General features: G+C 37.8%; 2 protein-coding genes across 6 annotated transcripts in view; one reads left to right on the top strand and one right to left on the bottom strand.

Annotated features, from left to right (window-relative positions):
* Positions 1–1280, bottom strand: part of zeb1b (zinc finger E-box binding homeobox 1b) — a 41611-nt gene extending 40331 nt beyond the window's left edge. The window contains exon 1 of the mRNA XM_077735601.1: positions 960–1280. Within this exon, the coding sequence (XP_077591727.1) occupies positions 960–1017 (58 nt within the window). The 5' untranslated portion in view covers positions 1018–1280. The remainder of the gene's footprint in view (positions 1–959) is intronic.
* Positions 1–14700, top strand: part of znf438 (zinc finger protein 438) — a 66690-nt gene that overhangs the window by 27384 nt on the left and 24606 nt on the right. For 3 of the 5 annotated variants that reach the window (XM_077735602.1, XM_077735606.1, XM_077735603.1), the window contains exons 1-2: positions 10836–10970; positions 12252–12333. The gene's annotated coding sequence lies outside the window, so the exon portion shown is untranslated. Of the gene's footprint in view, positions 1–10835; positions 10971–12251; positions 12334–14700 lie in introns of those variants that run through there. The other 2 variants (XM_077735604.1, XM_077735605.1) reach the window with 1 other exon arrangement.

Here is a 14700-nt window from a genome sequence, read left to right as displayed (position 1 = left end):
AGCTGCTCCGGAACCTCGCTCAAAACCTTGGCGTGTTTCTGATAAGCTCTCGGTTCCTCATTTACCTCCACATAAATACTACCAGTGCTAAACAAAACCAAGAAAGTAAAAAAAAACACCCCAGTTAAACCAACAAACGCCCATATATTCGCTATAGAGAAAAAACACGCTCAACAACGGGTTAAAGAGACCAACAACAAAAACAACTATTGGTGTGCTTGATAAAGTTTTGGAAGGCGCTCCGTTGAGCTGACTCGCCTCGATAAGGTGCTGACTCGCCCAACAATATCGCAAAACGTTACTTGCGCACAGTACTTAAAAGAAAAAAGGACCAAAGAGTAGATTTGAAGTTTGATTCATATTTAAACGTCCGTGGAGACGCAACTACATGTCGCGGTATTAAAAAAAGCGCGTTGAAAATAGAAATAAGAGCGATGCGTCCGAGTTCAACCTAATTGTCTATTAGTATCTTTTTTATTGAAAGGAAAGGAAGGCAAAAGGCGTTGAAAGACAGATAAAAGCGTTGTCCGTTGAGAATAGGGTGAGGTGCGAATAACGGTCTCGGGTGCAGCGGACCGGTTAAGAGCGATCAAAACTCGACACAATGTTCTCAAAGCGAGTGAATCGCCGATTTAGAAAAAGAGGAGGGAGACGTCTTCTTCCACGAATGTTAACAAGAGATAACACAGCGTGTCCGTTTAGAAAGGGTGAGGTGCGAATAACGGTCTCGGGTAAAAGCGGACCGCTAGGCGGAGGGCGAGACGCGCAACCCAGGTATAACGGTACACCACATAGGCAGCGATACAACACTCACTTGCTACTTCACGGCACTTTCAGGGACTACAAAAATACAAATAAAACATAGTAAAGTTGCCAGGGAAGCCACCGAGGAACGCAACAGTCCATCCGAATAGAAAGCATAGGGTTACAAGTAGTTTTTTTTTTTTTTTTTTACTCACCGTTGTTCCTCCTCGGGTTTGCCTGCTTTCTGCGCTTACACCTGGGGCCATCCGCCATGATCCTTTCGTTGTGTCTAAATGCTGCCGGAGAGTCACCTCCTCTCTCACCCCGTCGGCCCCTCCGTGTCCTCCCTCCCCTTCACCTCCTCGTATCCGCACCTGGTTTACGACACTAACACTTTACGACATCACCTTCTCGCGTATACCTCCCTGACTTGAGTTACACACACACTCGCACACACTCTAGTCCCATCGAAGGAAGCATTGCGAGTGGGGAGAGGGGGGGAGAGATGGTATGCATGGATGGGTGCGATGTACCTGACCGGCCTCTAGGAAAGTGAGCAGGAGCTTTGCTCTTTTAAGTCATTTGCTTTGGTCATCAAAGGTAAAGAGCATAAATGACTTTCCTTTGAGCCCACGTCATAAAGCAAGTCACATGTATCAATGAAAAATTCACATTTTATTTCCATAAAAGACAACAACAAAGAGTGGGATATAGTTTCAGTTTTGTACGGAATTGGAAAAAAAAACTTGTTTAATCAGCCTTGAGAGTGCATGAAAGCAATACTAAAGAAAATACCTGATGGAAGTCACCTTTGAAGGAGTTAAAAGTCAAAGAATACTGTTCTTTTTGTAATATCATCATCCAAAATCTTATTAAATCCTAAAGCTATGAAAAATATAGCAACAGTAACAAGTTGCATGATATGTTTTAATGATACATTTCAAATTCTTTGGTTCAACCACACTACATTACATAAACTTCTTTTCATGCATAATTTTTTTCAACCTATCCTTGGCCTGTATTTGTATGAGTGTGTGTCTGTGAGAAATGTGTGTTAGTGAGATGAAGTCATGAGACTGTCATCACTGATTCAATCCTCTGCATAAAGAAAGACCCCGCTGTTCTTGTGAGTGGCGCTTACTGCAGATGAGGAGGACACAGACATGCCAGTGCAATCAGCAGGTTCAGCCTGCATCCAATCAGATGAAACCTTCGTGCACAAACACACAATGCTTATCACACTACGCTCTGAGCAAACTGAAAAAAACACAGTCACATGTCTGAGGTGAATTCTTTTTGTTGGAGGAAAGGTGAACTTTACAGACTGTGTGAAGGTCCAAGCACATACACAGGTAGCTTTATTATAGGTCACTGGAGTGGATGTTAACATGAGTCAGTCAGTCATCTTGTGTCAGTATCATCAGTTCAATATTCCCATTAGAATATGAACAGAATTCTCATTAATATTTGAAATGATTCTATTGACAGGTAGGTGTCCAGTGGACCATTATTTTTAAGGTTTTTAAAGACATTAACCATGCATATTGTCTTGAAATGCCCAACTAAAATATTACAATCCCTTCTATATGTTGCTTTCCAGTGTTGCACCTGTGAATACATCAACATATATATAGTTAATCTTATCTTCATCGAATCATATTGTTAAATTAACTCTGAGCATGTCACTGAGAAGTCAGCATCATTATCTTCTTTATGAAGTCGTATTATCACCCGGATATCTTTCCAGCTTCAGATTCGATTAAATAGTGCACTTGTTCCTCATGTTGAGGAAATTGCACTGCTAAAAATCTACAGGCCTCAGGCAATTCGCTGCCTTTTAGTGCAGCTCATCATTCAGCGACATGTACTAGTATATACCCACAGACGATTGGTGGTTCTTAGGACTGAATAATTCAGTAAGCACTGAACAGACCAGCTCTTAGGACAGACTGAGTAGACAGAGAGTAATAGCTTCAGCATAAACAACACCTCCAAACTTGCACTGTTCCAATAATTGTCTGACACGGGGCGGGGCGGCTGCCCAGACTCTGCATAGTTTGCTGAAAAGAGGCCCAGAAACAGTCTGATTCAGCAAAGATCAATGGTGAAACTCTCAGTTAGCCACGTGGTCCCTTAGCAGAGACTCCATGCACGCTGAGCATGGAAAATAAGATGCCTGTTATCCAATGAAAAGTCACATTGTTTCCCATTTTCCTTGGAACGCTCCACTATTAGCATGAGACAGCGCCTGTGGAAATCAAAGAATAAAATTGAATGACTACTCATTATGTAAAACAGCCTCAGGTCACTATCTGATATCTTTAAAAAGCGGTGAAGTTAGACATTTCATTAGCAAATAAATCTATTAACTAAAATCATTATTAGAGTAAGAGTAAGTGAACGGACTGCTAAAGTGGTGAGTAACTTATGGCTCATTTCTTTTTTTTAATCTGAGCATGAATATCCAATCATGTGTAATTCGAAGGTGCATAGTCAGATTTTGGCAAATGATATCACTTGAACTGAAACTGTGATGTATTTGCTCTTCATTACCTGACATAGTACACAAGTAATATTCCATATGTAGCGTTATTGTTGTTCATATAGTTTCTTATCATGGAAGTTGGTTTCCATGGTCTCACTCTGTTGTTTCAGCCATGATTCATGAAAATTAGTCACACTGAAAATGTTCCTCCTGTGTAGGGAGGCGAATGTCATGTGATTCTCTTTCTTTGTTGGATTGGTTAAACAAAGTTGCGTTACAGTCTCAGAAGAACTAAACTTTTTAAAGTCTATTTTGTTCCATATAAGGTGCAATGACTGTTTTTTTGGAAAGCAGTATTTGTTTGTATATATAGTTGCTGGACTATTAGCAGGGACATTCACAGAAATATTCACAAATGCAGCTCATTAGCTTGTAAAAATCCTATAAGTTGCACTAGACCATAAAAGACCAGGTTGAAAGTCGAGGGATAAAAACGTAGAGGCTTATATTCTGAAAAATAAGGTAAATGGTGACGGTTATGCAAGAGCAGTAATAATAATGCAAGTAAAGGAGTGGAATTTAACTCAGAGCAGTATTTCATCGTTAATTTATTCTCCCATTTAGTTATATTACAACACCTCTCTGACATTACTTTGGAAACTTTCCCAAAACCACTGACCGTTTTAGAATGTCCAAACCTGAGTTTTATTTCTGTGGTCACACTTGACTTAGTTCCTCGTATAAAAGCACCCACACTGTTTAACATCCAAAGATCATAGCCTACTTTGATCATGATAATGCCATACAGCATACCTGTCAACCTCGAACCATTTGTGATCTTACCAAATTTTGTTTTCGCCCTTACATATATGTATAAATACATGGAAAATCTTACCACTTTACTTTTTTGTAAAAAATCACGAACTTGACTTGTAAACAGACCAGAAACAGCTGATCAAATGAAAGTAAACATAAACAAGGGAACAGGAAACGGAAATCACATGGTGAAAGTGTTACAAAACGAAATGTTTATCATGATCTTTTTTTTTTAGCCAATCAGAGGCGCCGGTACATATATCACTTGGCAGACATGCGTTTCCGGGAAGAAACAATGGCGGATGGTGAAAAATGGCTAGAAAGTGCCTTAATTTATTTTTTTTTCTCAAAATCACCGTTTAGCGTACCATTTTCATGTGTACAGCGTACCAATATAAAAATGGGCTTTCAGTTGTACCAATTACGGCGAGAACGTACCAGTTGACAGGTATGATACAGATATTGTCTTTACTAATGCGGATCATGAAATGATAGTAAAGGACTATTATTCTTCATATAGGGAGTTGAAACTGAAAGGACAAGGGAGGGATCAGCCGCCATCCTCTACTACATTAAGGGATCATGCTGCTGCCTGAAAATGAGTATTGATCCTCTTAGGTGCAGGATCGTTTAGGAGATTAATGCAAGAGAAGCGGTTGAGCTTCATAGTGCTCCACTAGGACCAGGGGATCATCTCAGCGGGACAACCAGAGGCGCAATTGTGCAATAGTGGCGATAGGTTGGAGAGTAATTCAGCTCTGTACATCCTCCATAAAGTACTGCCATCTGGGCTATCAGCTAAGAGCATCAGCTGGATATACAGGTTAAGAGGTAAGGTAAGAAGGCCAGGGCACGTCAAATAGAAACTGTCCGGAGAGAGAAAATGGAAACAGCTATGTGTTGTATAGACAGGGATGGATGGAATGAAAAGCAAGGTAAGGAACAGAGGAAATGAGAGTAGAAAAGAGGAACAGAAAGTGCAAAGAGGAGGATGGCGGAAAAGGTACACCCTGCACTACTCCAAATAAAGAGGAGGAACAAGAAGCTGTGGCAGTGATAGAGCGACACAGAAAAGACTAAACTGCTTAATAGCTCCCTGGAGACGTTGGCTGAATGTTAGGTTCTTCTGAACAGACCACCAACCCCCTACAAAATAGTGTGGCGCTCTGCTCAAGGCTGTTATCAGACAAGTGGAGCCTACTTTGCAATTGATACAAGAGAATGGATCAATTCCAGCCTTTTGCTGATGTACCATGTTACGATGGACAAAATGAGTTGCGAGAATGATCAGTTAAGTTTTTTTCAGCGTAGAAATACTCATTTAGTGATCTAACTTGAAGCAAATAAACAGATCCTGTTGCAGGCCTGAGAATTTTCTCATATATCTCCCCGAGGGGGGTTAAAGGAGTCCTTAAGGGAAACTCTTAAAACAAATATTAGCTCTAAAGTATTCAGCTGCATTTGAATGCATGCTGTCAGAATGTGAAATCCAACAATATTGGGTTTGGAAATGTTTGGAAACATATTTTAAAGAGAGTTATGTCTTCTTTATGCATTTTTGTTGCTTTCACAAGAGTTTTTGACGAAAAGTTTGAAGACAACCACACCCCAGATATAGTAAAGGATAGGAAAGGTGAACCTAAATCAGGGATTTTGACTCGGAATAACATTGAAGACGTAAAATGTATGAGGCCTGGTCGTATGGTTTCGTAAAGGTGGGTGGCCACAGAACTAGGAGTTCCTGACCCGTGGGTGAATGTAACGCTGCCTGTTTGCATTGTGGTCCAAGACATATACTTGTTTTGGCTACGACGATACATGTGTGTGTGTCTTTGTGTTATCCCAACACACACACTCATGGTACACAACTGGAATGGTCCAGAAAGTCATGCCCCAGTCACGTTTTATGGCTGTCAGTTGTAGAAAGCCCATCTTACCTTTATATTGTTTTCATTGGAACGCCTGTTACATTTTAGTGTGTGCGTATCCATGTGTTTCGCTGTACATCAAACTAAGCATAAAACTCAAAAGGTATCAAAGTGTTTTTTGTGGATGCATTTCACAACTGAAATCAGCGTACTGACAAATTATTTCTGAGAACTGAAGTGTTCTCTTTGGCGAAATGGGAGTGACTGCTCTGCATTTTTATTGTAATTTTAAATGATTGTTATATATAGATGACATGGTCATTCTATACTTTCTAACGGATGTCTCTTTGTACTGCTTTTCATAGCATAACAGAATAGTTTGTAGGCCAAAATTTGCCAATGGAAATCAACATTTTTCATTGAAAAACATTGAACATATGTATTAAGATTTTGTTATTCTTGTTTATAGGTATAAGGATGAATCTAAAAAATCATGTAGGTGGTTTATGTTTGCTTATGCTTCTATCTGTGATAAGCAACACTGTTTTCACTGGATGATTATGAATACTAAACACCTACTCTATCCCCACATGCACTCGTGGAACATTTGTCTACAGTCTAAACATGAATAGTGGCACAGTAGTATAAATGAAGATTTAAAATGCCAGGCAATTACTCTGGGTGTCCCTTTGCTCAACCTTTGCATATTAAACCCGGGTTGTCAAACAGATTGTCTTCGCTGCTCTGAGCAGCCTCCACTGTGAAACAATTTTCATTAAGGGACAACTTCATGGACCTTAGGCTAGCGGTCGCTTGTAATTTCATAGCCCAGCATCCCCGTGACCACTTCAGGGTCCGATGATGGCCACCCACACCTTTACAACAGGCAGAAAAGAAGTGCTGAAATTTTGACAGATTGCAAGTATTAAGTTTTAGGTGTGAAAGGGGAGTTCCTAAATGAAACCCCTGTTGATGCAATGACTGCAATAATAACAATTATGGCTTGGAAACATGACAAATAGAAAGAGACTATCTTCTTTTGTGCAGGTGGGCAACATTCATTCAGCATGACGAACATGCATTAGCTTCAGGAATAAGAGTTTCTTTGCAGGGAAATGGCGACTACACTCAGGAATAGTCTCTTGGCAATCTTATAGGACGTAGTACATAGAAAAATGCCATTCACACTTATAAATTTACTCAGTCATAGAGTGGGAGGAACTGAGTCAAGTGAGTTAACCACAATACCAGTACATCAACGACCACACCCGAAAACTTCAGACGTACTTAAAGCTCATATTTGTACCACTTCATATACAGAAAACTTTTTTTGTACCACTCATTCACAAAAAGCCCACACCAACAGTGAACTGGCAGCCTAACTACATGATAGAATCCATAAAAATTGTGAAATAAAGCAATTCTGAAAAAGGCCAGAACAATTTTAATAGCTGTATTTTTAATAGTCTTCTGCCAAAAGCGTATATTCAACTCCATTACTACTCTGTTTAACAGAGTCACAGTACTTACCCAAATCCTCAAACTTTAAGAGTTTTTTTCTAAAAGTCCTGAATTCCAGTGCACAACCAATAAATTCCACCCCCCCCCCAAAAAAAATACCCTTTTTTTACTGTCAGGTATTGAAGTGTGCCAACTAAGAGGAATCCAAAATGACAATCAACTTAAGCCTCATGCTGCGAGGCATGAGTAAGAATGCTCATGCTTATTCAATGTGTCCACTGAGGTGTGCGGACACTTCATTTAATATTTCCATAAGGTTGCATATGAGAGAACGCTCGGCATGCCGGTAATAAAGAGGTAATGCATTCTATGCCAAGGGCAAAACGGTACGCTTGAAACATCCCTCACATCAGGAGCAGTTTTCAACTCGACAGTGGACACATACATAATTAAGCCAACTAAAGAAATGCATTTTTCATCCTCAAACATCAAAAAACCTCAATGTCTTTCATAATGGGGAAAATGCTTTTTTTTATTCACTAAGGGAATACAAAACAAGGGATGGTCAAACAGAGTGCTTAGCTTAAAAATAATAATGCCAGTGAAAGGAAAATTTAAAATAAAATAGATTAATACTAATTTTAAAGTTGGATCAACCTGACATGTGATGCAAAATATCCTCAGGGAGAGAATGATTTATATTTTGACCTGAATTTTAACTTGTTAAAAAGATTAGATTAGTATATTATTAGTGTCACAATTTGTTCATTGTGCACAATCTAATGTGGTGTGCCCAACATTTTGCATTTAACATCCTGAATTTTATTTTTGAACTCATTTACTTATTTTATACCTGCATGTATCATAAGTATAATATTGTTTAGTAGTTTAATGTGCCAATTCACAGTGAAAAAATATTGTTTCAGTTACTAAATGTTTAGGGAATTTCCATGGAGTATAACTCTATTTATTTGTCTATAATGCAAAGAGTTTAGATATAAAAGTATATCCAAGGAGTTGTATATGTTATATTAGTTGCAATTTATTTTTCGACAACAAGAAATTGTTATAAAAAGCACACACTGAATTTAATACTTCTGTAAATTGTAAGTGTAAATGAATTTCAGTATTTTCCAGACTATAAGTCTCTCTGGGGTTGTTGTCTAAATGCACTGCCTTATAGTTGAGAAAAATGTGAAGTAGTAGTCATTTATAGATAATCAAGCCACAAGTACACTAAGGAAATCCATTTGAGATCGAATTGTAGTAAATATGGCTCTAAGATATACTTAGATTTAATCCCAGGGATTGCATTTAACTCCTATAGCTCTATCCACAAATGACATTAAATATCTATTCTGTTATATCATTAAGGATGTAATAAACCTTCACTGCCAATCCAAACTTTTCATGGCATATGTATGAGAAATGAACCTAAAAATGCACAAGTTAAGATTTCTACATCACTTAAAGTACTAAGGCTAGTACTGTTAGTGCGTCACCATCTTTCAGAAAATGATACCGACCATCCCATGCGATTTAGACCGTCTCCCTACACACCTTCATAGATGGGAATTAACCTGACACAGCTTAAAACGCCTCATAGAACGTTGGTCGATAATGTCATTATCCTAAAGCAATCCTTAATTCTATTTGGACCGCAGCTAAAGATCCTTTTATTGATCACAAAGTCAGATGACACGACTACTTTTCTATGTTTAAGACCTCAATGTGCTTCTATGGTCCATGTAGCTCAATACACAGCCAAGTACTACTGATGGCTAAGAATATAATTCCAAATGCTTTAACATCTCTTTCACAGTAATACCCAAAGGATCTAATCAAAAGTTACAGTTAGTCGCTCTGCAAATGCTGGCAAATGATAGCTGTTTTGTTCATCAAGGCTTACAGAAAAAGCTATTTCATATCCCATTTAGAGAGATGAAAAATATTGATATGAGTCACAGAGTATTATCAGCATGGAACAGAGGCAACTGAGACTCTTCTTCCTTCTCAATCTTTCACTCACTTTTAACCACTCCTGACTTTTCACCATAGTCTGTGTGTATGAAAACATTGAAAGAGAAAAATGGCCTTAAGTTGGTTAAATGCAGGGTTTCTCTTTATAGGCATTTGTCAACAAAATACAAGAGCAAAGTGGCTATCAGAGAGCAGCTGTCACATGCTATACTCTGTAGGCCGTGACAGTGGTTAACACAAGAAGACATGTAGCCCCAGGTGACTCAAAAGAGCAAAACTAGCAACACCATGCTTCACTGCCCAGGGTGCAGTCTGAAACACTAGCAAAAACATTGCCTGTGAATGTATCGGAACCCTTACATACTTCTAAATGTCTCTTTATGGCTTCATTAGACATCAAGAGAACGTAATCATCGTTAGTGCCCTGTGGAATTTATTGTCCTTACGTGAATTATCGGAGTATTAATTAAATGTCACACGCGGTTCTGAGGAAAAGTGGTTTAGTTATAAGATATATTGTATATTATCATTATAGTATATTACAATAAGGGGACTATGGAACTTGTTCAGTTATGTTCTTGACTTCAGGATACACTTAATTAGGGCATGCTTCAAGTGGCACAATTTGAAATTATAGGCTCTTAAGTATGCATAATTTACACGTCATAGATAGTGATGTAATTGAAATAAATGGAATTAGACACTAACTCACAATAATGAATCATTTCAATATGAATACCAACCTGCAGTATGTGTATGTTGTTATTGTTACTTACTCGCAGATTGCAGAGATATTTAAACAATGAAACACACATTTATAGCTCCGCACAACATCGTTTATTTGATACTCTCCTCTTACCAGACCACGCCCCCTTTTCATCCCAAAAACCGCATCCCTTTGTGGTCCAGCATCAGCATCTTCCGAGCATCTTCCCCTGGTATATCTGACATTTAGATGTCGATGCAGTTAGCCTGAGCACAAAAACTCTCCATTGGTTTAATTGATGTAAAAGAGTAGTTTAAATGTATGACTTTTGTAATGATTTCCATGTTGCATGAAGTAGAAGACTTCAGATTCACTTTTTTTTTTACTTGATCGTGATAAACATTAAGATGGAAGTGGTCCCTCTTGAATGGATTTGCTAGGGGCACATGCCAAATTAATGTCACTATTGATTAATGTACTTATACGTCTGAATTCTTTACAAATACATGCCAGACTGAGTGAATGAAACTCTGCTTTAGTTTATTTGGCAGAATTGACAGGAGACGTGAGCAGTCAGGCTGTACTATTTCTCCCCGTGCGGGGTGTTTCAGGCAGACGCGCCTCATAAAAGCATCGCTCAATTGTGAGTAATTTACAAAAAAAGAACGTTACATGTAAAACTAATGACTTTTAACAAATTAATATATATTTATATTTTGTATTTAATACGTCGAATATCTGTAGGCAGTTTTCTGCAATAAATGTAGCACACCCCATGATCTGATTCATAGTATAATCCAAAATGGCTGAATCTGAACTGACATGGGAAGCGACGATTTCTGCAATTATTTTTTGAAAATGATCGCTTCTATAAAGTGAAGGTGCAAAATCCAGTTCGCTGGACATCAAGGTGAGATATAATTCGAGGCAATTCAACGGTTAAATGGATCTGATTGCTTTTCAAACAAGCAAACGAAGCCAAACAGTGCCTAGTTTGCACTGTTATCATCATAGCCCGTACACACACTAGCAATATCTGCATTAGATCTTCATTTTTTTAATAGCATTGTACCGCCAAAGTTGAAAAACAACCATGTGCTATACTAAACAACCGATCAGAATGTGCACAATAGTACCACATTGTCGTCGATGAACGCGATCGTCAGATCTGTCAGTTTGTATAACGTAATTAAAAAACAGGCCTTTGCTAAGCAATCGGGTGACTTAATTATGGAATCCAGCATTAAATAAGGTCACACAACAAGTTAAAGGTCATGTGCAGACATTGATCTCGACCCCATGATGCTGCAAACCTTGTGCACAGTGCATGATTCTGTTTTCATTGATGATCTCCTACTTTGTTATTATTGGGCTCAGATTTTTAAACAATTATGCAAAATCCAAATCAAATGCATTGCCAATTCTTTGCAATTCTTGCAACATGGCAATGGGTTGTACTTATTTATCCATAAGGCAATCCATTCATGTTTTCACAAAGTCCCAAATATGAATTGACCACTCCCCCTTGACACTGGAAAGTGCAACAATATCTTCATTTATTTTTTAATTTTAATTATTTATCTTTTAATCGGATGAATTGAAACAAATTCAAAGGGCAATAAGTAATAATTGTTTTCTTTTTTTTTATTTGAGCTGATGCAGTTTGCAATCATTTTTTAGAATGAATGCTCATTTATTTTATCCAATTCCAAATTACAGACTGTTTTTTATCTATCTTTTTACTGAGGTGTTGAAAATTTTCCATTACACCAAACTGATCTAATTTACAGTGGAAAAATGCTTATTTTTGTGTTAATATTTGGCAACACTCAGAGGATGCAATGATCCTTTTAAAAACAAATGTAAAAAAATAATACCAATAATCCACAATGTATACAGGACAGCACTGTACTGCTTATAACTGGTACAGTCTGATATAGTGACGTAAGTTATCTGGGCTATTTCTGTCTACAAAAGAGACAGCTCATTTAAAACGCAGATGGTGTTACATATCTCCTGTTACAAAATAATGAATGTATTTTCTCTTTGTCAACAATACAAGATTGCATGTCAGGTATGATCTACTACAGTTTCATTTTAAACCCTGCAGAAATTACCAAATTACACATGTGGGCAATGTTTGTATTTGACAAAGTTTTTTCACCCCCCCTTTGTTTTTCTTTTTTTACAGTGAAGTTTTAAAGACCACAGCTCTGAAAACCTACCCTGCAGCGGTAGGCATGGATTGCCTAGCCTGTTTTTTTGGCTGATAGGTATGTATTTTTGCTAATTATTTTTTATTATCATGTTGTGATGTAATAACAGAAACATACAGTTCTCAAAGTCTAAAATGTGACTTGGTAGATTCCTTTTTTTTTGTTGACCAAATGGAAATAATTCAATTCTGTATGCATGCCAAAGTACTGAATGGCTTCTTGTCAAATTGTGATGCTCAAGAATATTAATGTCACGTTGTTTTGTTGATGTAAAAGACATTTGCACGATCACCTTCCAAGTACGTCTTTTTAACAGCCTGCCGCCATGAAGTATTCTTGGCCTTTGCAGAGAGATATGTGAAACAAATTATTTTGTAGAACAAGCCATCTACTGTATCACTTTCCTAATCGATTGGTGACTGGAAGCTTTCTGCCTGATCAGCCACAGTTGCCAATTCTGAGCTTGCAATATGTCAGCGTAGATATTTCTTGCAGTCAGTTGAGAAGAAATAAGGTTAAGTTTCTGGTTATTGCAAGGCCTAGACATATTTCTTTTCAGTGAAAATGTTTTTTTTATGGATGCATTTAGTCATCATAGTTGAAGAGAAACTAAACTAGGTGATAGTCATCAGTTGAGACATCGCGAAGATGTTTTGTGTGGAGGAGTGATGGAGAAATTCCCCTTCTAACCACAGCCAACATACTGAAACTGGAAATAGCCCTCAATGTGGTGTGTATTCCAGAGGGGGGTTTTGGTTTTCCTTTCCAGGTACAAAATATTATTTTCACCACTGCCAGGAAGCCAGGTTTTGTCACATTATAACGAGCTGTAAAGGTCAGCAAATCCCACATGAGGCAACAACTCTTTCAGGAAGTTTTCATTTCGCACCCTTTCAGACCTGCATTTTTGGAGGGGGGAGATTTTGCCATTTCAATGTCTAGCTGTCATCACATATTGCCCCCAAAAGGTTAGTGTGCATTTACCCCTCACTTGCTCCTACTAATTCTTTTTCCTGTGGAAGTCTGGCTGTGGGGTCATGTCAATCTACTCTTAAGTCAGATTTACTCATGCATTTTTTGCATTGATTGATTGATTGTTTATGTAAAATTGATGCTTAAACAAACTTTTTTTATTCTGATAAAAAACTGGTAGGTACATGCATTAGTCAAACATATTGTTACTTTTTGTCCCTTGAGATTTGTTTTTAAATCATTAAAACAGATTGATGGATTAGTAACGGTAGGGAAATACCAGTGATAAAAAATATAAAAAATACTCAATTATTGTAGATGCTTTGGCAATATTCAGTGCCTTAAATCAAACTCAATTGTAACCAACGTCAGCAGATTGTTTTGCTCGGATGCGAGTTTTCTTGGCTGAGATGAAAACAAACCACAAGGAATCAAATTTTTTCCAGATTAGTTTAGGCTTTGTTTGTGTTTTTGAGTAATAGTCCTTTTGTGAATTTAAGTGAAAGGTTGTCAATAAGTGGATATGTAGTATAAAAATAATGACTATTTGTAAGTAAATATGTATTAAAGAGGGATCATTGCACAATCACATACTTGAATTAACCTATAATATGATACCTAATGCTTTTCTAGTGCATACAATATATTGCTTAAGTGAATGATCATGTGTAAGGTATTCATACCATTTGAGAGCAACTTACTGCTCACTTGGCAAATTGGTAAGCTGACACATTTTTAAGAGCTTTCACAGGCCCAGTGTAGCTCTCAACTCTTTAGGAGTCAGTCACAGTTGGACTGTGACAGCCTCGTTTATCATGCTCGCCATGTTGAAATGCTCCCACTTTTAAAGGGAAGCGTAACATTGTCATATTTTTCATCCATCCTTCTGAATATGAGTAAGGGGTTGGCATGTAAACATGGTACCTTGTGTAAACAAAATCCATGCCATACAGACGGTTGTGATGTTGATTTTGGCTTATAAACTCAGTTCCACTGTGGGTTCTATGGTAAGATGAGGAGGGTGGAAGCAGTTGAAGGAAACTTATATGCATGTCTTACGTTTCCGCTCAATTGTAATTATAATCATATTTCTATAACTAGTGACCCCCCCACCCCAAACCCAATATTTTCACTACTAATCAACATGCTTGGTATAAAGTCTCAATAGATTATTTTCCAATTTTTTTTTAGTTGAGGCTCACTTGTTGCATTAAAAACATCTTGAGAAACATCTGAAAATCTTAAAATTTTAAATTGACAATCTTGATCTTCAACTAACCCAAGCCAAATATTTTTTTGTGGGGTGGTCTCCTCCACTAGTGGAACCGACGTGGCCTGTGGGTATGCTCTGGGCATCTTCTTTTAAGGTTATTGCGCCAAACTGTTAGAGTTAGCCCTTTTTAAAACATCATTTTTCTTTTATACTAATCTGCTTATACGTGTCCTGTGAGG

Source organism: Stigmatopora nigra, chromosome 16 (assembly GCF_051989575.1).
Source record: "Stigmatopora nigra isolate UIUO_SnigA chromosome 16, RoL_Snig_1.1, whole genome shotgun sequence".
Classification (NCBI taxonomy): Eukaryota; Metazoa; Chordata; class Actinopteri; order Syngnathiformes; family Syngnathidae; genus Stigmatopora; species Stigmatopora nigra.
This window is presented reverse-complemented; position numbering and strand designations above follow the sequence as displayed.